This window comes from Lactuca saligna, chromosome 3, assembly GCF_052625555.1.
Source record: "Lactuca saligna cultivar CGN05327 chromosome 3, ASM5262555v1, whole genome shotgun sequence".
Classification (NCBI taxonomy): domain Eukaryota; kingdom Viridiplantae; phylum Streptophyta; class Magnoliopsida; order Asterales; family Asteraceae; genus Lactuca; species Lactuca saligna.
In genome coordinates, this window is record NC_136419.1 from 214,982,823 (window position 1) to 215,007,046 (window position 24,224).

At 32.6% G+C, this 24,224-nt stretch overlaps 2 protein-coding genes across 2 annotated transcripts; both read left to right on the forward strand.

The window, feature by feature from the left end:
• The first annotated feature begins 5,355 nt into the window (after positions 1-5,355).
• Positions 5,356-8,343, forward strand: LOC145037802 (mitochondrial carrier protein MTM1-like). The gene is made up of 10 exons (XM_078986527.1): positions 5,356-5,871; positions 6,022-6,096; positions 6,375-6,485; positions 6,564-6,623; positions 6,822-6,992; positions 7,071-7,170; positions 7,335-7,429; positions 7,509-7,661; positions 7,778-7,836; positions 8,010-8,343. Exons 1-10 carry the CDS (start codon positions 5,695-5,697, stop codon positions 8,146-8,148), a joined length of 1,140 nt encoding a protein of 379 aa, XP_078842653.1. The 5' UTR covers positions 5,356-5,694; the 3' UTR covers positions 8,149-8,343.
• Positions 8,344-13,529: 5,186 nt separating this feature from the next.
• LOC145036365 (uncharacterized) lies at positions 13,530-20,112 on the forward strand. The gene is made up of 2 exons (XM_078984812.1): positions 13,530-14,246; positions 20,107-20,112. The coding sequence occupies exons 1-2, from the start codon at positions 13,530-13,532 to the stop codon at positions 20,110-20,112; spliced, it is 723 nt and encodes a 240-aa protein (XP_078840938.1).
• Positions 20,113-24,224: the final 4,112 nt, after the last annotated feature.

Genomic DNA, 24,224 nt, shown 5'->3' on the forward strand with positions numbered 1-24,224 from the left:
TTCTCTTTACCTTTTTAGTCAAATAAACAATAACATACATGCATTAATACATGATCTAACACAAACACACCAAACAGTTTTCAGAAAATATCAAATTTTCTGGTGGTTTTCCAAGTTATACAAATCATTTTTACAAACATGCTTATGAACTCACCAATATTTTTATGTTGACTGTTTTCAAAATAACTTGTATTCTCAGGATACCGTTGAAGCAGGATGAACGAAACAAACTAATGGATATTGTGTTATATTTTATCTCATCGTACTCATACTATTTTGACATGTAATATTCAAATACAATACTCGATGTAAACAATGAATGTTGTAATATTACATGTGTGATGATGATGATGTTATGTTTCAATTATATTCAGTGTAATGATATTTCAAGATGAAGTCACGCGCAAGCCCCCGGACGTTTCCGCCGTCTGGTTCGGGGGTGTGACACATACTACCTTCCACATATACCCATACTTTCCTCAAGGATCTATTCGACTTCACCAAGTCCCTTTTACCGATACCCTTTCCACTTACCTCATCCTAGGCTTCCCTAGGGCACTCTCCGACCTACCCTCCGCCATCAGCTGCACTAGGAGTCCCCACCACCTCCCCCTAACTAGCTTGCGGATACTGTTACATATCCGTTCCTTAGCTAGTTGAAGATGGCCAGAACTCCCATAGCACAAAGCAAGCAGCATTCGCGCATTAGGTAACCAAATCAGGCATAACCTACACAAGTCATCCTACTGCTGACAAAAACAGTCCTAGCATACAGCTCATACAACATGCATATAAGGCATCCTCCCTAGACCCTTATCCCTAACTAGCATGCAATTCTCATAATCATATATCCGACACACAAGGCATCCTCCTAGATCCTTAGTCCTAACATAACATTGTAAGTAGAGGTATCTTGGGGAAAACTTACTTGAGCCCGACCGGTCGCATGCATCACATACTTCGTCTTTCTTAAAAACCCTCCATTCAGATTTTAGAAAATCATTTTCCTTGTAAAAATCTTGTAGTCCCTCGGTTTGAGTCCAGACACCCCCGAGGGTGTGTCCGAATCCCTCAAACCAGGGCTCTAATACCAACTTGTAACATCCCAAAATTCAAGTCCGAAAATTTCATTTTTGAATTAATAATTTTTAAAACATTTTACCATAACATTGTCAATAAAGCAACACATTACAAAATCATAATATTGTGTCCCAAATCACCACATCAAAATAATGAAAATTAGAGTGCAATCCAAGAAAATCCGATGCGGAATCATGTGTATGTGATGCGATGCTACGTCGTCGGCTCCTTCCCCTTAGACGAAGAGGTACCTGAAACCAAAACAGAAATTATAAGCACAAAGCTTAGTGAGTTCCCCCATCATACCACATACCATACAATATCATCGATATCTTTCAACCGGTAATCATCATCGATATCTTTCAACCGGTAATCATCGTCGGTATCTTTCAACCGGTAACTTCCATCGGTATCTTTCAATCGGTAATCATCATCGATATCTTTCAACCGGTAACCATCATCGGTATCTTGCAACCGGTAACTGGGGACTATTCCACCCCCTACCACTAGCATACAACATCAAGATATAAACATACAATCATGCATATCCGAGTACTGACCTACCGTTCGGTCCTAAGGACCACTGTCAGGGAAACTGATCCTTACTATACACATAACATATCATAGAGATAAATCTCATAACCAAGGTACATAACCAAACCAAGATAATTATCACAAAGACAATCATCTCCTAAATATTCCTCTTTGGTGGGCCGACATTATGGCCTTAGACCCACCCCTACTGGAAGGTAACTCACCTCTTACGAGTAGCTGCTGATAATCTATGCGAGAAACCTCTATCTGCTGCTGCTCCGGAAATCCTTCGGCTATAATCCCCACAAAACACTCAATCAAAATATGATATCTACTCTTAGGGTAAAATGACTATTTTATCCCCAACCAAGTCCAAGTCAAAGTCAACTTCCAGTTGACCCGACTCGTCGAGTTGGGCCGTCAAATCGTCGAGTCCCTACCCTTTACTCGTCCTTATCCATGACTCGACTCATCGAGTTTGACAACGACTCGACGAGTTCCCCTTCCTTACGAACATCAATGAACCTTCATCCGACTCGTTGAGTTGTATGAACAAATTGTCGAGTTCACCTTCATCTGATGAACAAGTCCTGACCTTGAATCGCCGAGTTGTATGAACAACATGTTGAGTTCATCTTCAAACATAAGAAGATTGCCTTGGACTCACCGAGTCTGTTCTAGCACTCGTTGAGTCCCATGAACTCTAGGTCTAAAACTAAGTCTAATGCGTTGGGTCACTCCTTCTGTCCTGCTACAACCCTTCTAACACTCAAATGAGTTCTTTTGACCCTCAACAGATATGGGACTCAAAGCCTTGGACTCGCCGAGTCCTAAGAACGGACTCGCCGAGTCGATAACATCCATACCATAAATCCTCAATTTCTGATGTACAACACTTGTCCAAATGATAGATCCAAGCCCCTAAGCTCGATCTAGCACGTAAAGTTACGAACTTTACGTGCATGCATGGGACTTTTGAGCCAAAAAGGCTCTAAAATGGCTCTTTTGTTGCATGGGGCCTTCCTTGGGTGCAAAAGCAACCCAAATCTGCCTTGTGATTCTTCCCAAGTGCTAGATCCGAAGTCTTGACCCCCAACCATGTTTGCAAATCATGGTTGGTCACCTCATATGGCTTAATAGCCCTAAATCTTCCCCAAAAAGGGATCTAACAAACAAGCAAGCAAGGTACAAACTTTATACCTTTCAAATACTGCAAATGATGAACCAAACTCGAATCCTTCAGTCTCCTCTTGATCCTTCTATGATCTTCTTTCTTCCTTGAGGTCAAACCCCACAAAAATCACTCAAAATCCTTAGTTCTTGCACCAAAACACTTAGGGTTTGCTATGGAGAGCCTTTGGGAGCATTAGGGACGAGTGGTGGCTGAAAGAGATGATTAAATAGGGTGCAAACCCTCATATTAGGGTTTTATCCAGTCAGAGCCTACTCGTTGAGTTTGGCCGCCGACTCGACGAGTCCATCACTTAAGTCTCGTGTCCAAACCCACTCCTACCCGACGAGTCGGGCCTTCAACTCGCCGAGTCCCAGGCCAAAAATGCAAAATACAACAAAATAAATTACATACCAGGAACCGAGTGCTACATCAAGGTTGATGCTTTTTACCTCAAATAAGCTGGAAATGTAACCAATACTCTGGATCGAATACCTTCTTCTTGAACCTCTAATCTTTTTCTTCCTTCTCCAAGCTTCAAGTCATAAAAATGGCACCAAAATTGCCCAAGAACACTCACAATTGATTAGGATTTCAAGAATGGGGTCTGAGGGTGATGAAGGCTGGAGTGGAAGACACTTAATGTGTTTAAATAGGGTGCAAACCCTTAAATTTAAGGTTTCACCCAGACAAGCCTACTCGTCGAGTCGGGGCTTCCGACTCTGCGAATAGACACTTCCACCTGCGTCCTAAAGCTCGCATCTACTTGACGAGTTGGGCCTCCATGTCGAGTCCCAGAGTAAAAATGCAAAGACTTAAATTAAAAATACATACTGGAAACTTGGCATTACATCCATAGTTTAATGCAGTCAATTCATATTTTTAAACACAAAAATCACAGTTTAATATAAAAAATCGCAGTTTAATATAGTCAATTTCACAATTTAAATAAATATTTACAGCTTAGTACAGTTAATTTAAAGTTTAAAATACAAAAATCATAGCTTAATACGTAAAATTCACAGTTTATTAAAACAAATTTATAGTTTAATACAAAAAATATAAATTCACAACAATAATATCAATTTAAAACTCTTAATACAAACAATTCACAGTTTAATATATAAAATTCACAGCTTAATATAATAAACCCACAATTTAAGACAAAAAAATTTATATTTACAGTCATATTTTCAAATTAAAACTTATATTTAGATGATAGTATATGAAAACATTTATATGTATTAAATTGTGAATTTAATATATTAAGTCGTGAATAAAATTCATAGCATAATACACGATTCACAGTTTATTATACAAAATTCATCAAATACATTGTGTGCACCACATAAATTCACAGTTTAATAAAGCTTTTCAAAACTCTTATTAACAGTTTAATAATCAATTTAGGACTCTCATTCATTGTATTTATAACATAAAAACATGTTAATTCACGCATTCATAGTAACTAATTTAAATAGAACTAAACAATAGTTGAAGCATTAAAACATCATAGTTAAAAGCTTTAAAAAATCAAAATCCATATTATTTGAGAATACACTGACATAATGACACACATTTTAAATTCAATTCACAGCTTAACAACAATAAAACATAAAGTACATAAAAACTTAACACAAACATTATAAAAAAACATAATAAACATGGATTAACAACTTAATGATAGAAAAAAACTATGTTTAACAAAAGTAAACAACAAATGAGAGATTAGAACATTAAATTCACAACTTAACATAAAGAAAAAAAAATTAAACAAAAATCAACATACGTGATGCAAATATGGTGTTGTTTCACTAAAGATCAGAGAGAAAAAGATGGAGCTGAGTTGGCGATGCTACACTGGAGCGGCAAGGTACTAGTTGTGGTGGCAGTTGACATCGATCTCAGATCTAGTCCGTCAATCTCATCAGAAGTCGTAGATCTAAATATATAAATCATAGATGCATAAGCGAAAATCATAGATCTGTTGTCAGAAATCATAGATCTAACGTCGGATATCATAGATCTGGACTGAAGTGTTTCAGATCTGATGAAAACAAAGGATTTTGGAGGTTGAAGACATACATCTATGGTTGGTAGAGGTGGTGGTGGACCAAATCTAAACAGATTTGGTGGTCTTTCATAGAGATTGAGAGAAAAAAAGATGGAGGCGAGATAAAGATGTATCATCAAAGCTCACATATATGAACATAGTGGTGATAATAGTGAAACTTTGAGAATATTGAAAGATACCTTTTATAGCGTCAAATTTCAAGGAATGCTAACCGGATTTTTCTTAAATTTGGCCAAACTTTTAGGAAAAAAAAATGTAAAGAAAAATTGCTTCTTTTTAGTTTTTTTTAATATAATATTAATATAAATTAATATATGATAAATACTTTTATCATTAGATATAATTAAATAATTAATAATATATATTTGGTTTTTCACTCGATTTGATCATGCAAACCAAATAGTGAAGAATTAATTTTAAAGTTTGTTTTGGTTTTGTTTTTGGTTTACTTTGAGTTTATTTGAAACAAATATTAAACAAGTTGTATAAAATTAATGAATGCGTAGCTGCAGGCCACCGTGCCACCTCCCTCCTGTTTGGATGTCTTGGGGCCTTTGTTCCACGCCACGAATCACACACTTCCTCCATGCAAAACGAGAAGACACCCTACAATCCCCAAGTCCCAACCAATTTCTCCATTGGGCATTTCGTCGAACACGTAATAGGACTCATATTAGGCAGCAAAGCAAACCAAATCCTCGCGATTTCCTGCAACCTTCGTAAAACAACTCAATTCAACGGTGTTTAACAATCTTATACCATCTCCGTATGTACGATTGAAAGTAATAATTCGGGAACGGCGAGCTCGTCTCCGAGGCAGCGGTTGTCGGCGTCGATGAGTGCATCATCATCATCATCAAGTGAGATTAATTTTCAAAATTCTTCGTCAATTCAAACGAATTCGATGGCTTCTCCTTCGAATTTCAATATGGGTTTCTCGGAAAGGGCGTTATCAGCAGCCGGGGCCGCGTTTTTGTCCGCCATCATAGTCAACCCCCTCGATGTCGCCAAGGTACTATTTTTTAGATTTCCCTGCAATTCGTTGGGGTTTCTGTATTTTTTTTTTTTTTTGAAGGAATCATGTATAATGGATGCTACCAAGCACCTTCATTTTGAAATTGCAGGCCAAATTCATGGTTTTATGTGTCCTTAAATTTTACAGACAAGGTTGCAAGCTCAGGCTGCTGGTGTTCCTTTTCAGAATCTTAGCCACACATGCTCCTTCGGTACTAATACGGTGCGCTAATCTTTCATGTTTTCATGGTTTGTTTTTACTTGTAATAGGAATCTCTTGTTATATGTCGTCTTTTTGATGTGGATCTATTGTGTTGTGGTCGACCTCTTTCGCTGAATTAAAATTAAAAAATAAACCCATTAAAATATGCAAACTTTTCTTCTCTTTTTTGTGTAAGACATTAAATGCAAAGGAATCTATGGTGGAAAATCAAAATCTGTCCATGGGATTTTTCCATTACCCATTTGTGTTGATTTTTTACAACTTCAGTTATTCTCCAGATGTTACCAGATACAAGATGTTTTCCTTCATGCTACCGATCAATTCTTGGTGAACCATCATGTTCTCCATATAAAGGCACTCTAGATGTCTTCTACAAAGTTATACGCCAGGTCAGCAAATTTCACACATTTTTTTTTTCTCTATAAAAAAATAATTATATTTTCTGAAATTGGAGTTGATTTCGGCAGGAAGGATTTGGCAGACTTTGGAGGGGTACAACTGCAAGTTTAGCATTATCTGTCCCCACAGTAAGTCATTACATTTTATTTACTAATTCAAGTCTATGCTTTTTTTTTTTTGTCGAAATTTCATAAAAAACACGATACTTTGGGTTTCTTTTGGTAAAAAAAAAAAAAAAAAAACTTAAACTACAGTGTTTTTTATGAGATTTGGACTTAGGGTTTTTATTTATTTATATAATAATTTGTGACAATGATTGTTGGCAGGTGGGCATCTACTTACCTTGTTATGACATTTTGTGCAATTTTATGGAAGAATATTCATCACAAAATGTAGCAAGCATGACTCCTTATGTCCCACTAGTTGCGGGTTCTGTTGCTCGTTCACTTGCTTGTATTACTTGTTATCCTATTGAACTTGCAAGAACCCGTATGCAGGTAATATAAGTATATATACATAATTAATAAATTTTAAATATTTATTTTAGTAAATAATTGAAATTTGTGATGTGATAGGCGTTTAAAGATACCCGTCATGGTAAAAAGCCTCCAGGCGTGTTGAAAACACTCGATGGGGTAATATCCACAAACAGAACCACGGGTACCCTTGGAAGCTGTAAGTGGATATGTGTGTGTATGGAGGTGGTGGCATAATAGTAAATTTGCCGATGTTTGGTTAAAAAATTTGTTTCTCACATCATCTCTATGTGTGTATTATATTTATATGTTTATATATAAATATATACATATATATATATTTTTTTTTTATCAATTTGGCAGCATTACGTAAGTTTAGATTCTTGTGGACTGGGCTTGGGGCCCAATTAGCACGTGATGTTCCATTTTCTGCAATTTGTTGGGCTACTCTTGAACCTGTGAGACTTACAAAATAAAGTTAATCCCATTTTAGTTGAAAGTTAAATGAAACCATTATCTCTTGTGTTTTTGTTACAGGTGAGGAGACAAATATTTGCCATGTCAGCAGGTGACGTGTCAAGTCCTGTGACTGTTGTTGGTGCAAATTTTTGTGGTGGGTTTGTTGCAGGATGCCTTGCTGGCGCATGTACATGTCCTTTAGACGTTGCCAAAACCCGGCGTCAAATAGAGGTAGTCTCTAAAAATTTATGATGAAAATGTATATTAAATGCCAACAAGTTTGATTTAAAATGTAAATTGGTTTTAGGGGTATTATGGTAAAAATATGTTTTTGTTGTCAATTTCAGAAAGATCAAATACGAGCGATGAAAATGACCACAAGGCAAACATTGATTGAAATATGGAGGTAAGCATCTTCAACACCAATTTTTATTTTTCTAGAAAAAACACCTACGTTTTCAAAAATGTCCATAGTGGCTACTTTAACTTTTATCAAGAAACAATATATTTAATATATCAAAATTTATAATATTTTCCTCTAATATATCAATTAACCACAAGTGTGATGGAATGGAACAGAGATGGAGGAATGAAGGGACTATTCATGGGAGTTGGGCCACGTGTTGCACGTGCAGGCCCATCAGTGGGTATTGTAGTATCCTTTTATGAAGTTGTTAAGTATGTTTTACACAACAGAAAATATCAGACAAAGAACTAGAGAACTTGTTATCAATTTTTTAACAGATGAAAAAAAAAATGTTGCAAAATGCCAAAATCCATGGCACGTTACCTATTTTATTTTGTTCAAAACTGTAATTATGCACGAACTCATGTCTAATCTTTTTTTTTTCTATTCATTATTAATTTTGTCGACCATGTTTCCATTTACACGATGATATTAAATTTAATTAAATGGTTTGAGCATAATTTTGAAGATATTGTTTGAACGTGTTTTTGTTGCTTGAAGTTGTAACAAGTTTATAGTTATACATTTTTAAAAGTAATTATGTGATATTGAATGATTAAGTCTCAATAAAAGTGTAATGAAATAGTGTTTAAGTGTGCTTTTGTTGATTGAAAGTTTAACAATCTTGTGGTTGTTTCCAAGCGTTTGATGCTTTTGATTAATTAAGGGATTAATATATAATGTCATATAATGAAGAACAAAGTCTCGTACTTTTACTCGTTTTTTCTTGTGTAATAGCTATTGAAAATTTCATTGTTGGGTCTCAAATGGGTACTATAAGTTTTCTTGTGTAACAATTCATCCAAAATATCAACTCATTTTGCATGTTGTAACTAAATGGATCGAGAAACCATCAACAAATTAAGGAAAAGTCGTTTTGATTGGATCCATATATAACACATTTTTTAAATCTTTCTATATATCTATATTAATTTGTCACTTTTCACAAAACGAAAGGGGTATCCCGTTTACCTCTTATGCCACATTTAATTGGTCTAATCGCTTATTTGTTTATTATAATTCATTTTCGTTTTGTCAAAAGTGATTATTTAATCCCGACAAAACCCATTATATGCCCCATAAAACAACAAAAATAATTTATGGACTGATTAGACCAATTCCAAAAACATTGTAAAGCTAACATGTCATTTCCGCTCATAAAAGTAAACTTTAAAAAATCCAATTTATATATTATTTTTTTGTTGATGTTTAAAAACATTTATTTTATATTGGATAGAAAACTAAATTTAGAATCACCCCTATTAAACCATTTAACAATTTTTGCTTAGTTATATAATAACAATATTGCTTTTACAATGTCCATGCAAGTTTTGCTCACTATATAATTAAGCCTAACATTAAACTATAAAACCCATTAGAAATTTCGATTACACACACACCTACAAAGTAACAATCAACAAAACAACTTTCAAAAATTCGTGGAAAGTTCTTATAAAATTGAAGTAAAAAAAAAAAATCAATCAATTCATAAATCTCCTAAAACCCATAAAACAAAACCAAACCTAAAACCAAAACTCTTTTCCATGAGAAAGACGAAGCTTGTATCAATGGTGCAGATGATTCCAAAACATCAGTTTGACTTTGTTGTGCTGCTCCCCAATATAATAGTGGTACTATGACACCCATGATTTTCTCTTCTTCCACTTCGGTGTGTTCTTGCTTGATCGATTTGCTCTCTTCATCGATTGAAAACGATGGACCTAAATAATAATGATCGATGATGATGTTATAATTAGCCAAAAACAAATCGATTCCACCACAACATGAATCATGGAAACAGAGCTTAAATCAGATCCAGATATACACAACAACACGATGATCCAATCATTAAAAGATATGATTATCAAGCGAAAACAGAGAAAGAATATGAATGTTTACCATTGCTTGAAGGAGCCGACACCGGTGACAGCAATCGAGCTCCGGCGAATGATGGAAATCCGGCTACTGACATGGCGAGCATTGCTGCGATTAGAAAGCCCCTAGTTGCACCCATTGTTGGAATAGAAGTTACGACTGTAAGGTGTTGTTTGTTTTTTCTGAGGCAAAATGTCTGCAGTCTGCGGACCACATCTGTAGACCTCTGCAGTAGAAGAGGTAGACCAAACGTCTGCAGTCTGAAAAAAGAAGACTGTTTGTTTTTTTAACATCTGCGGGCTATTAAAATAAACTGAAATCTAAATAAACTGATTTTTTAAAACTTCAAAGCGAGTTTTTTATATATTTTTACGACTTTATCTTCTCTACTAATAAAACAGTACTGAAAACGCCACTTGGCAGTCCCTTAGCCTCTCCACCTTACGTTTTCCCGCTCATATATTATAAGTGAAGTTCCCACTTTGCCCTTCTGTTCGAAAACATTTTCTACATCAGCAAACATGAATTATGAATAAGTAAATAATAAGTAAATAAGTAAATATGTAAATCAAGAAGTAAATCAGGAAATTTAAAATTGATTTCTGTCGAATATGCAATATCCATCCCAAAAAATCAGCTAATCAATTTAAATTCCATTATCAGCTAATCAATTTAAATTCCATATAGTGTCAATACCTAAAAATCAAGCAATCAGTTTACGCATAGATGATATATTTCAATACAACTTGAAAAGTCAATACGATTCCTGTTAACGTGATTTATTCAATACGATTTCAGAGATCACATATTCATCGTTAGGTTACATTTCAGAGGTGACATATTCATCATCAGGTCAGCAAAACTACACTGTTCTTTACCTTTTCTGTTTCATCAGTTTTATATTTTGTTTTTTTCCCTGTTATGTATAAGAGAAAAGTTTTTGATACATATGTTTACAAGTAAAAAAACATCGATTCTTTAGTGTAAAAGATAAAAATCGCATAATCATGTTCACAAGTACAAAAAACATTGATTCTTTAGTGTAAAAAAAGGGAAACACGTGTTATATTTTATAAAAAAAATGATCTTAATGTTATGTTAACATCATGTGAAAAGTAGATATCAGTAGTTTTCTATTCAAGTTTTAAAATCATCAGTTTTCTCACAAATACTTTAATAATAATCAAAATCATTTTTCTCACAAATACTTTAAGAATACAGACAGGTAGGTAATTAGAACAAATATATGTTTTCTTTATACATTATTAGTAAAATGGCAATTTACTTTCTTTTTGGCGAATTTTTTTATAATCTAAACAATAAATTTCTCAAGGTTTTAGTTTTTAAAATATATTTCTCAAATATTTTGTTTTAATTTATAACAACTAACTAAATATTTTTTTAGGATTCTTTTTCACAGACCGGTGAAAATTTAACTCCATGTGCTAGGGACAAGTCAACTGCAACAAGTCCTATAAAATTCATTTCTACACCAATTGAGTTGAAAAGAAACCTTGCTACATGCATAGATATTGATGAAATGGAGAATTTTTCTACTTCTAAAAATCCTAGACTGTCACCACCAGATGAACAACCAACTCCTCTTTTGGTACCCAAGAAAGAAAAGTAAATGCATTTTACTTCGACAAACAATCTTACTTCGTGTTTAATTTTGATTTCGCATCATAGACTCCTAAGCCGTTTACGTTTTTATCTTTCTTGGTTTTGAATGTTTTTTTTTGGGATTTCATGGTTGTCATTTTTGTTTCTTGAAAGTACATTCGGACCATTGGGTTTTTTTGTAGTCCTATAATTTGGTTTGCCATGTTATTTTGTTTTTCCTACAACTTATTTTAAACTACATTGCTTTATTCCCACAAAATCTTGAAGAATTACATTCATATGTGTAATTATGCAGTTACTTATATGTTTCATTTTACATATCAATTTATTTGACATACCACTTTATTTTACCTAAATATACTTCTGTATTTACACTATCTCTGTAATTAACTAACTTATTTACCCCTAATCAACTTAAACACATAATAACACGTGAACTGCATTTGACTCCAATATTGAACAAATCACATTTCACAGTCCTTCTTGACTTCGCATTTTTCTTCACGAATCGTCCCTCAATCAATAACCCAATTAACCCAATTGCTAATCGAAAATCAAAACTTATCTGTTTTCATATGCGAACCCAACTGATTGGCTTTTCAAAATCAAATTCGCAACTCCAAATCGTTCGATTATTCGCCCCAATTCCAAAATCAAATAACAGATCCTTCGTATGATTCATTTAATAACCAAGGCTTCTTTTACTTCAAAATGACCATATTGCCCCTAACTTGATAAGTATTTCATATATCGCAATTAACAATTAAGACAAATCAATCAATCAATCAATTTGTATAAGAAAAATGCGAAATTCTTAGCTTTCTTCCCCAATTCGCATTCTACTGTAAAATTCACATTCTTTATTCACCCTCTTTCTTCGCATGTTCCAGTCATTTTTTTTTTAGTTCATTCGCATTTGAGTTGTTTGTCTCACCAAATACGAAATGAATATTAACCATAATCACCTTCGTATCTTTAACCCCAATCCATACAACCTCATATGCGAAACCCAATTTTGATTTGTATTACCAAATGCGAACATTTTTGCTTTTACACGTGAACTGCATTTGACTCCAATATTGAACAAATCACATTTCACAGTCCTTCTTGACTTCGCATTTTTCTTCACGAATCGTCCCTCAATCAATAACCCAATTGCTAATCGAAAATCAAAACTTATCTGTTTTCATATGCGAACCCAACTGATTGGCTTTTCAAAATCAAATTCGCAACTCCAAATCGTTCGATTATTCGCCCCAATTCCAAAATCAAATAACAGATCCTTCGTATGATTCATTTAATAACCAAGGCTTCTTTTACTTCAAAATGACCATATTGCCCCTAACTTGATAAGTATTTCATATATCGCAATTAACAATTAAGACAAATCAATCAATCAATCAATTTGTATAAGAAAAATGCGAAATTCTTAGCTTTCTTCCCCAATTCGCATTCTACTGTAAAATTCACATTCTTCATTCACCCTCTTTCTTCGCATGTTCCAGTCATTTTTTTTTTTTTAGTTCATTCGCATTTGAGTTGTTTGTCTCACCAAATACGAAATGAATATTAACCATAATCACCTTCGTATCTTTAACCCCAATCCATACAACCTCATATGCGAAACCCATTTTTGATTTGTATTACCAAATGCGAACATTTTTGCTTTTACACGTGAACTGCATTTGACTACAATATTGAACAAATCACATTTCACAGTCCTTCTTGACTTCGCATTTTTCTTCACGAATCGTCCCTCAATCAATAAACCAACCAATTAACCCAATTGCTAATCCAAAATCAAAACTTATTTGTTTTATATGCGAACCCAACTGATTGGCTTTTCAAAATCAAATTCGCAACTCCAAATGGTTCGATTATTCGCCCCAATTCCAAATCAAATAACAGATCCTTCGTATGATTCATTTAATAACCAAGGCTTCTTTTACTTCAAAATGACCATATTGCCCCTAACTTGATAAGTATTTCATATATCGCAATTAACAATTAAGACAAATCAATCAATCAATCAATTTGTATAAGAAAAATGCGAAGTAGACAAAACATTGTTAATGCTTCGTTAAGTTCTTCATATTTATGGCAACATTGCAAGATCCATAAATTAACAAAAAAACATGAGACTAAGTGTTGGAAGGGATCAATCTGATATAGAAAAAATCGGAGATTTTGCAAATTGGTTGTTGGATATAGGAGAAGGCAAACTTGGTGGTATCAACGATGGAGAAACGGTTATTGATATTCCAGATGATATTCTCATTAATGATGCACATGATCCTATAGGTTCATTAATCGAGTTTGTATATCCTTCGATTTTGGAAAAGTACAACAATACAAGCTATTTTCAAGAAAAAGCAATACTTGCTCCAAAGAACGAAGTGGTTCAAGAAATAAACGATCGTTTGCTATTGAAATTTCCAGGAGATGAGGTTGAATACTTAAGTTCAGATAGTATATGCCAATCTGAATTTCTCCATGATCAATTTGATGCAAATTTATATTCACCTGATGTTTTAAATGGTCTGAAAGTATCGGGTTTACCAAACCATAAGTTAGTTTTAAAAATCGGTGTTCCAGTTATGTTGCTGAGAAATATTGATCAGAAAAACGGCTTGTGTAATGGAACAAGACGCCAGGTGATTTCATTGGGCAAACGTGTTATTGAGGCACGTATCATATCTGGAACTAATATTGGAAACCACACTTTTATTCCAAGAATGTCTCTAACTCCATCAGAAAAGAAAATTCCATTCAAATTTCGAAGAAGACAGTTTCCATTGGCTGTATGTTTTGCAATGAACATTAATAAGAGTCAGGGACAGTCATTATCCAAGGTTGGTTTGTTTCTCAAACATCCCGTGTTTTCACATGGCCAATTGTATGTTGCTTTATCTAGAGTCCAAAGTAGGGACGGATTAAAATTGTTAATTTTAGATAAGGATGGTAGTCTCACAAATAAAACTTCCAATGTCGTTTATAAGGAAGTTTTTGGGAATTTATAAACAATGCTTTTCTACCATCTTTTATTTACTTTTCTACCATCTTTTATTTACTTTTCTTGTATCGTACTTCATCTATCATATTAATTAATTAATTTTTACAACTTTATTGTATTTGACTTATTCATATTAATGCTAATATCACTATTCTTCATTTTTTCTAAACTTTCATATCTTTTTTTTGTTACAAATTAAAAACTATAATTATATTTCAATTTATCACCCGTGGATTTCCACGGGTTTAAACCTAGTTATAAATATATAACGAATCTAGATCAATTTTTATGTATTATTATATAAAAAATAAAAATAAAAATGGTATTAATTCATATACATATTTGATAAAAACCAACAACTTTGATTGCAAAGTTATAACTAAACATTATAATTAGTGATCAAAGAATTTGATACATAAATAGATGGAAATAAACTTCGATTTTTTCAAATAAATCTATTAAAAACGTACGATAAATATTTTCTCGAGAAATTGATGATACTCTATTAAATAAAGTTTTACAAAATTTTGGCAAAAAAATATAAGAATATATTATGATTTTTTTTCATATTTATATAAACAACTTCAACGACTATTATTATAATAAATTTTTATTTATAAATTTGTTAAAAATATCATGTTTGTATCGTCAAATGTTTTTTTTTAAGTTTTGTAATTTTTTTTTCATATTGTTTATCATTAATAAAGTTGGAAAAAATATAAATTAAAAAAAAAACTTAAAAAAATAAAGATATATATGTTTTTTTAAGCTAGAAGATGTCTGAAAATGTTAGAAGACTCTGGTCCACATCTGCGCCAAAAAGAGGGCGCGCAGACATTTTTAGGTCTGCAGTCTTCAAAAAAACAAACAGTCTGCGAAGACTAATGTCTGCCCGTGGTCTACGCGGCGCAGACAGAAGACGTCTCGCAGATCTGCAGACAAAAAACAAACACTACCAGTGCTTTATCGAAGTCATGATTGGTATTTATAATCTATCTTGCCCCCATATCTCGGCACTATCCCTAAATATTTAGTGTCATAATCCAAATAGGTTTCGTTTAATATAATCAGCTTTCAAAATTTTGGTGTACTTTTTTTTTTATCCCAAACTCTTTTTGGATAAAACTTCTCTTCATTCATGTAATACAATTCCCTCGAGTTTCTTATAAAAACGTGTTAAAAGATAGTTTGTTCAATTTGTATAGGATTGTTATACACGTCACATTTTTTAAATTCGGAAGGATATCTACATGTCTATTAATAGATTATTAGGAAAGATCGAGTTCTTTTTAAATTTCTAGTTAAATATGAAGTTTTCTTAAAATTAATGGTTTGTGTATTTATTTATTTTTTTTTATCATGACTTCTTCAACTTTTAACATTTGAGTTAGGGATATTCATTAACTTTTGGTAACTATCGGTAATGATGACATTGGGGTGTAAGAATGGTATGGTCGTAGAAGTCTTGGTTCAAAATTTTCGTTTAATATTATATTACTAAAGAGAAATTAAATATCCTCCTACCATTTCTTTCTATTTTTCCTCCTATCATAGCAAATGTTGACAAGTAGATTAAATGATTATTAATTTCATTAAATGTCTAATTAAAAATGATACATGTCAACATTTGATATGTCAACATTTGATATGGTAGGAGGAAAAGTAAGAACAAATGGTAGGAGGATATTTAATTTCTCATTACTAAAAAATCATAACATAATAAGACAAAAACTATAAAATATTAGTACAATTATAGTAATATGATACCAATGTCATTTATATTTGTTAGGCTAAAGAATGTGGTGATGTTTTTGTCAATAGTAAAACTATGTCACATAGGCACCACATCAACTTTTATATTTTTTATAGTTTTTACCTATAGACTACGATGTAGTGACCTATGAACTTTTTTTTTTTTAATTTCAATAAAAAAATAAGAGCTTTTTAAATAAAAATCATACTAAAATTAAAAATTACATTTTAGAAATCCTAAAAAAAAACATAAGATCGAAATTTCATTTGAGTTTTAGATTATATTTTTCTTGAATCGACGTATTCACCGCTTTAGCCGCCCCCGATCTTCGGGGTCGAGTGTCTCACGTCTTGCATTAACAACGAATATTCTATGAGTCGGACGGTTTCAGCTATATGTTTCTCCACGGTTGTATTCAATTGTGTTATTTGTGCCATCATTTCCTCCAATCTAGTTGACCACTCTGTTCCGACCGATGAAATTGACGATGTCGCTTTTCTTTTTCCCTTTTGCCCAAACTTTTGCTTTGTGCCTTCCCATGGGACAAGGAGACATGCGTATTTCTTCAATGTCGTCGTTATCATCATTAAAATCAACGTCTATGTGACCATCCGATGAGATTTTTGTGAACTCGAATATGAAGATGTTTGGCTTCTTTTTGGCGGATTAACAGTGTCTTCATGTGTTGCAAGCTCTTTCTACTTAATACTTCTTTTGACAACTTCCCATACATAAATGAACTTAAAAAGGTATAACATATCATCTTGGAATGTCACATGCGTTTTTTTTCAACAACTCGCTTCACTTTCTCCGCTAGCCCATTGCTTTTCAAAGTTTGCGTAAATTTCGTTCCATTGTGTGACGAGTTTGTTTACAAGATTCCATTTCGAGTTACATTTGTCAGAAGTCCAGCAATCTTGATCTCGACCCATACCCTTACAAAACCGCTAGGTAAACACGTAACCAAAATTGATCATGCAATTGGCCCTTTCCCGTGTTGCTATCTTCAGGTATGTTGACCCGTGCATTTGTTAGATTAGGTGTTTAAACCAATAACTGAATTAGTATGTACTTGAAATTATTAGCAAACTCCTTTTGGGTTGCCGTCAAATCTAATAATTGAATAGGATGAATTTTAGAGAGAGATTAATTTATTGATTTATTATATGATTAATAAATAGCAATAAATGAATTTATTATATGGTATGATAATAATATATTAATTTGAAATAGTAATATTTAATTAAGAATTAATCAGAAGTTAATTAGAATTAATTTTGGGTTTAATTTAGATTAATTAAAAGTGCAAGGACCTAAGTTGTAATTTTTTAATAGTTGAACAAAAGGGATTCTACAACCCTCCATATAAGGCGAACAGTTTTGACCCATTCTAGGGCTTTTAGAATGTCCCTTAGAGATAAATAGGAAGTAGGATAATTACCTAATTTAATATAATAATATTATATTCAAATTAGGGTTATTAGGGTTTCCTGGTTCAGCTATAAATAGAGACATTCACTTGAAAATTCGGCCATACTCTTTGGATCAAAAGCCAGCTGAAATTCCCCTATTCTCCTTTTAGAATGTCCCTTAGAGATAAATAGGAAGTAGGATAATTACCTAATTTAATATAATAATATTATATTCAAATTAGGGTTATTAGGGTTTCCTGGTTCAGCTATAAATAGAGACATTCACTTGAAAATTCGGCCATACTCTTTGGATCAAAAGCCAGATGAAATTCCCCTATTCTCCTCTCTCCTCAAAGTTTTCTATAGTTGCTAGGGTTTGGGTGTGAAACATTACAAGTACGAGATTTCTGGTGCTAGCTTCCAAGTGACTACAAGAGCAATTGGATTTGATTTGTTTACTAAAACAAATCAAAGGTATGCAATCTTCCTTCATGAATTCTGATTTCTTTATGATTATTGTAGTTTGATAATTCATAGTATGTAGTCTTTATGTGAAAGACATAGATCCTTTAGGTTACATGTGCCCTAATATGATTAATTGTTAATTGTTTTTCCGCTTAAAGCATTGTTGTTGTAACCTACGATTTCCATCAGACTATGGTTGTCTTTCATCTAATCGCACATAAGTGAAGCGAACAAACAAAAAAATTGTTTTTTTATATCTCACGACGTGAGATCTAGAAAAACTCAATTTTTTCGATTTTATCTACCTAATATGTTTTGCATGCTTATTATTTGGTAATTATCTGTATTATAACTACCAAATTCAAATTTGCCTATATATTTGATAATTAAATAAAAGCCTATAAATTAGAAGATAAATCTTTGACTTGATTAATTATTTAATTGATTAATATAATTAATTTTTAAATGTGTAAATGAATATTAATTTAGATATTGATTAATTCTAATAATTAATGTCAAATCCCTAGTATTTTAAAAATTGTTTAAAATACTAAAGAAATGAGAAAAATTCAGTAAACTTAGACTGGAAGAGTCCAATTGTAACACTCTGTTTCAGATCGTTTTCATTGCAGGGTGGTGATCAAGGATTGAGTATTGGTAGGTTTAGAATCCTTGAAGAAGTTACTTGTGAGCTCATTCGGAGGTGAATGATGTATATTGGATGATTCGGGTATTTGGTTTGTGTTTTGGAGTTAAAGGGGTATTTCGGTAATTTTTCAGCTTGGGCTTCTATGGAAATGGATGTTTGATCGGGATATGATATGAAGGGTACGAGTTGATTTAATCATAGAGCTTCTCGTTACCTTTTCGTGGATATATGGATCGTTGGAATCGGATGTGTATCAAAGAAGTTATGGTTTTGGAATGTGTAGGGTTTGAAGGGAAGTCCGAGTACGCAGGGCGTACCTAGCAAGTACGCGGGCCGTACAGGTGCGAAGGGTGGTACGCAAGGCATAGTTCAGGGTACGCATATCGTACTACAAAGGTTGTGGCGGGGGTGTGGAACCCTGTACATTGGGCGTACGACCGTTAAAGGAAAACCCTAATATTTGGTATTTAGACCCTATATAAACACATTTAGTCTTTAGGGTTGGCCTCTTAACCAACCTCCAAGTCCTCAAAACCCTATAAATCGATATTTAACCTTCATGATGGTATTTTGATCTTTAACCTCCAAGTCTTAGGGGGGCATAGTTGGGCCTTTTGGGCCTTATGGCCCGTTATTGATTTTGGACCAAGGGTAGTTGGGACCATTAAAGGAGAAAAGCCTTTAGGCCTTATTTGAAGAATTTGGACTTAGGGATTTTGGGTCCATGAGTGGGTTTGTATCATAATTCTAACTAGGGTAAGTTGTATAATCACAGTGTGATTTCCGAATCGGTAGCCAAGCAGTTATTATTTATCAGCAGTCTGAGGTGAGTCTTCTCACTATATCAATTGATCGAAGGCACCAATGTCGGCCCATTACTTGACATGTGGATTGACAGTTGTTTATGTATTTAATTGTCTAAAGACCCCGAGGGTAGTTCGTGGCACTTGTAAGAAGACCATGGGGGTAGCTTATGGCATGGAAGACCATGAGGGTAGCTCATGGTACTTGGATATCAGACCATGGGGGTAGTAGGGGTGTTTGCGGTTCGATTTGAAACCGTGAAACCGGCCAAACCGGTCATCGATTTGGTTTTACGGTTTGTATTTTCTTTACGGTTTGGCTTGCGGTTTCAAACTTTTCAAACCATATTGAACGGTTTGGCTTACGGTTTTTAAGATTTCAAACCGTATAAAAATCAGATCGGGCCGTAGGATTTGTATATATATTAATTAAATTTTTAATATATAATTGTATTTTGTTGTATTATATATTAAATTTTTATATACAAATAATAAACTTTAAAACCCACAATATTTAATTATTGTAGTTTTTTTTAACAATATTAGGCAATTTTTTTGCTTGACAACTTTAATATTGCAGTTTTTTTAACAGACATAATTTTTTTTTGTTTTGGCAGCTTTAATATTGTAGTATTTTTAACAATATTTGGTAGAATTATAACTGTCTTAATACCTTTAATAGTGCAGTTTTTTTTTACTAAATTACTTTAATGGACTCGACTAAAATGGATCTAAAAAACTCAAACCGTGAAATTATACCGTTAGTAACGGTTTGGTTTGGTTCGGTTTTAAATTTTCAACGGTTCGGCTTCGGTTTTTGCTTGACAAAAACCGTTAGTAACGGTTTGACTTCGGTTTGACCTAAAAACCGAAAAAATCGGACCGTGAACACCCTTAGCAGGTAGCCTATGGCATATCAGGTAAAAACCATGTGGGTAACCCTTGACAATTATATGTATGTCGCATGGTATTATGTGGTTGTATGTTATGTGGTATTTTGGGAACTCACTAAGCTTTTGCTTACAGTTTATTTGGGTGATTTCAGGTACTCCCGGTACTAAACGGAATGGTCCTGCTTGATGGCGCAACATTCACTCTCCAATATTTTCCGCACTCATTGATATTGATACTCTGATAATTTGACATGATATGATGTACTGGATTTTTGGAAATAAATTATGATTGTAATTTCTATTTTTAAAAATGAAAAAATTTATCTGGTTTTTGGGCTGTTACAAATATAAATAAATAAATAAATAAAATCCTAAAATCCGGATTCAGTTATTTTATTGCCTAAAATAAAAGTCCATATTAGTCTTCAAATGGATTTGAAATTTGAATTCTTAAAAGAAAATTATTAATAAATGTAATCGTATAAGAATGATTCTATTTTTCATTAATCCAATGGTCAGAATTGTGTTACACAGTTACACTTACACAATAAATGTCATTTACATTTGAACCTAACCACACACACATATATATATATATATATATATATATATATATATATATATATATATATGTGTGTGTGTGTGTGTGTGTGTGTGTGTGAGTGTGTGTGTGTATGTGTGTGTGCAGTCAATAGCGGTGGGATAGGGATGTCATAGCGGTTATCGGTAGTTGGCAAAATAGCGGTACCGCAAATATCGACGATATTGACCGATATTTGGCAAATTGCGGTGGGATAGCGGTGAAATAGCGTTTATAGCTAAAGCTTTTATTAAATCACTTCATTTGTTGTTAAAATGTAGATATATGGTGGGGTTTTTATGGGATTAACAAACATTTGCTTCCAACATTTTCTAATTAGTGTATGTTTTACTTAATGATCTTGTATTCAACCAATACAACACAAGGTTACAAAGGCGCTACGTAATATAAAACTATCGATATCTCACTGATATCCCACCACGATAACCCATATATCGAATATCGGCCCTTGATCGATATTTGATTTTGAACCGCTATAACTGCATATATATATATAAAGGATCAAATGAGAACAACTAAAAGGTTGAGAACGCGAGAACAAGTATATTCATTTGGGATTCCATATATTCATTTGTGGAAAAATAATAAGTTTTTACGCACAATCAACATGAATATGTTTTTTCTCTTCAATTGAAATTAAAGACGTAAAAATTTATCATTTCTTCACAAATGAATACATGGAATCGCAAATGAATATACTGTGTTCTCGCGTTCTCAACATTTTTGGTGTTCTCATTTGATCCTACACACACACACCTATATATATATATATATATATATATATATATATATATATATATATATATATATATATATATATATATATATGTGTGTGTGTGTGTGTGTGTGTGTGTGTGTGTGTGAGAGAGAGAGAGAGAGAGAGAGAGAGAGAGAGATGGATGTAATTTTGGAAGATGGTCATATAAGGACCATATGGAATCAATATTTTAGCTTGGAGAATCATATAGGATATATGTCATCCAAACTAAATTTTGTTTGTAGAGGAGTTACATGCTTGTTATTCCGATGTGTTCTAATTATCCCAAAGATATGGATAATTTGTTTTGAGGATTGTGAATTGGCAGCTAGAATGTGTAATGTCATAGTTAGATGGTGTGATTTTGCAGTGGCATGATTTGATTATTTACGGGTATGAATATTTAAATATAAAGCTATCATTATGACAACTTGATGGGTCTTATGGAACTATCGCAACCCTATCGTTTTCTGGTCACAAAAGTATAGGAGTGAAACTATTTTGAATTTTGATTATTGAGTTTCCGTTTAATTGGTAAACTATTTTTGAATTTTGTTCTATGATTTAATTTCCTTAATTGGTTTCTTAGTTGGAAACGAAAATTGTAGCTTAACCGGGTCTTGTGGTTAAACAACCGAAGTTTGGTCATTTCTATATAATAGTTTTTCTTTTTTTAGGCTTTTGGATGTTAAGACATGCTATCATATTCAAAATTTGTACCATGTCATTCTTAACACCATTTGATTTAGGAAAATCTCCAATAAAATCCTAAATTTTTTGTCCGGTTTACGTTTTAGTCCTAAACTAATTTTTGTTTACGAAAAAGTCTTAAAAACCGGCAAAAGTATGCATTTTGACCCCTTTTGACCGGTTGGAACCGACAACAAATTAATTTGGGACTATTTCATAAACTAACCTAAAATATTGGGACTATTTCACAAAATGACCTAAAATATTGGGATTTTTTCTGCAAAAAAAAATATTAGGATTTTTCTACAAACAAAAACTTTATTATTATTATTATTATTATTATTATTATTACTATTATTATTATTATAAACAAGTATACTAATTTTTAAATTCATTATTATTAAAACTTTTAATAATACATATAAATACACTTAAATAAAAATATATTAAAGAAATTATTTAAAGGTGAAGGTGGTGGTGATGATAATGTTTTAAGCATTGAAATCACTGCTTGTATATCCTCACTATGTATATGATCATTTCACATTTCTTATTATTGTTTTCAATTCAAAATAGTAACACTTAACAATTTAAAAGAAGTTATCTATTTGTAAAATTATGTATAAATAGTTTAAGATAAAAGGATTTCTCACTTTGTATATAAAATTTCTTAAGGTAGAATGATTTCTTTTCAAATCCAACAGATTCACAATAAATATTTACATTGGTGACCCATATCAAAATTCGAAAATATTAATTAAAGTATCTTATTTAATAGAAAGTAATATGATTTATTTTGCTTTATCACACTATATCTGCTATGTTTCCAAAAAACCACAAGGATAAAGTAATGAAAAAGAGCATAACACATATTGGTAATTCAAAAATACTTACACACAAGACATACACGCATATCACATGCTCACTATTTGTAAATAATTTGAAAAATCAGTAGCTTCTTTTAAATTGTTAAATGTTAATATTCTGAATTAAAAACAATAATAACAAATGTGAAATGACCATATACAAAATTAGAATATACAAAGAGACATTCATGATTTCGAAGCTTAAAGCATTATCATCCGCTCAACCTTCACCTTTATAAAATATCTTTAATATCTTTTTAATTTAAATGTATTTATATGTATTATTAATAATATTAATAATAACAAATTTAAAAAATAGTATACTTATTTATATTTTTAATATAATAATAATAAGGTTTTTGTTTGTAGAAAAACCCTAGTATTTTTTGTTTTTGCAGAAAAGTCCCAATATTTTGGGTCTATTTATGAAATAGTCATAAATTAATTTGTTACCGGTTCTAACTAGTCAAAAAGGGTCAACTGCAAACTTTTGCCGGTTTTTGGGACTTTTTCGTAAATAAAAATTAGTTTAGGACTAAAACATAAACCGAGCTAAAATTTTAGGACTTTATTGAAGATTTCCCTTTGATTTATGTAGAAAATGATGTTCAAATGTTATAACATGTTGAGAGAGAGAGAGAGAGAGAGAGAGAGAGAGAGAGAGAGAGAGAGGCTTTTGATTGGTTAATGATCATGTTACTTCTCGTTGCCATAATAACATTTGTTAACATAACATCAAATAACATCAGAGAGGGGTGGTGTGCTGCCCGTTATGACGGCATTATTAGACTTCCAACTCGGATTAACGCCTCTTGGCGTTGCCCTTACCTACCGGTCTTAGCTCCTCTTTAATAAAATTGGTTGTTCAAAAAGAAAAACACTAACATTTGTTATCATCTGACACCGTTATATATAACTCCAAAAGTTA

Coding starts and splice junctions, on each gene's coding strand:
- LOC145037802 (XM_078986527.1), top strand. CDS start 5,695: ATGAGTGCATCATCATCATCATCAAGTGAGATTAATTTTCAAAATTCT. Junction 6,097..6,374: donor GCTCCTTCGGTACTAATACG/GTGCGCTAATCT, acceptor GTTATTCTCCAG/ATGTTACCAGATACAAGATG. Junction 7,430..7,508: donor GTTGGGCTACTCTTGAACCT/GTGAGACTTACA, acceptor TTTTTGTTACAG/GTGAGGAGACAAATATTTGC.
- LOC145036365 (XM_078984812.1), top strand. CDS start 13,530: ATGAGACTAAGTGTTGGAAGGGATCAATCTGATATAGAAAAAATCGGA.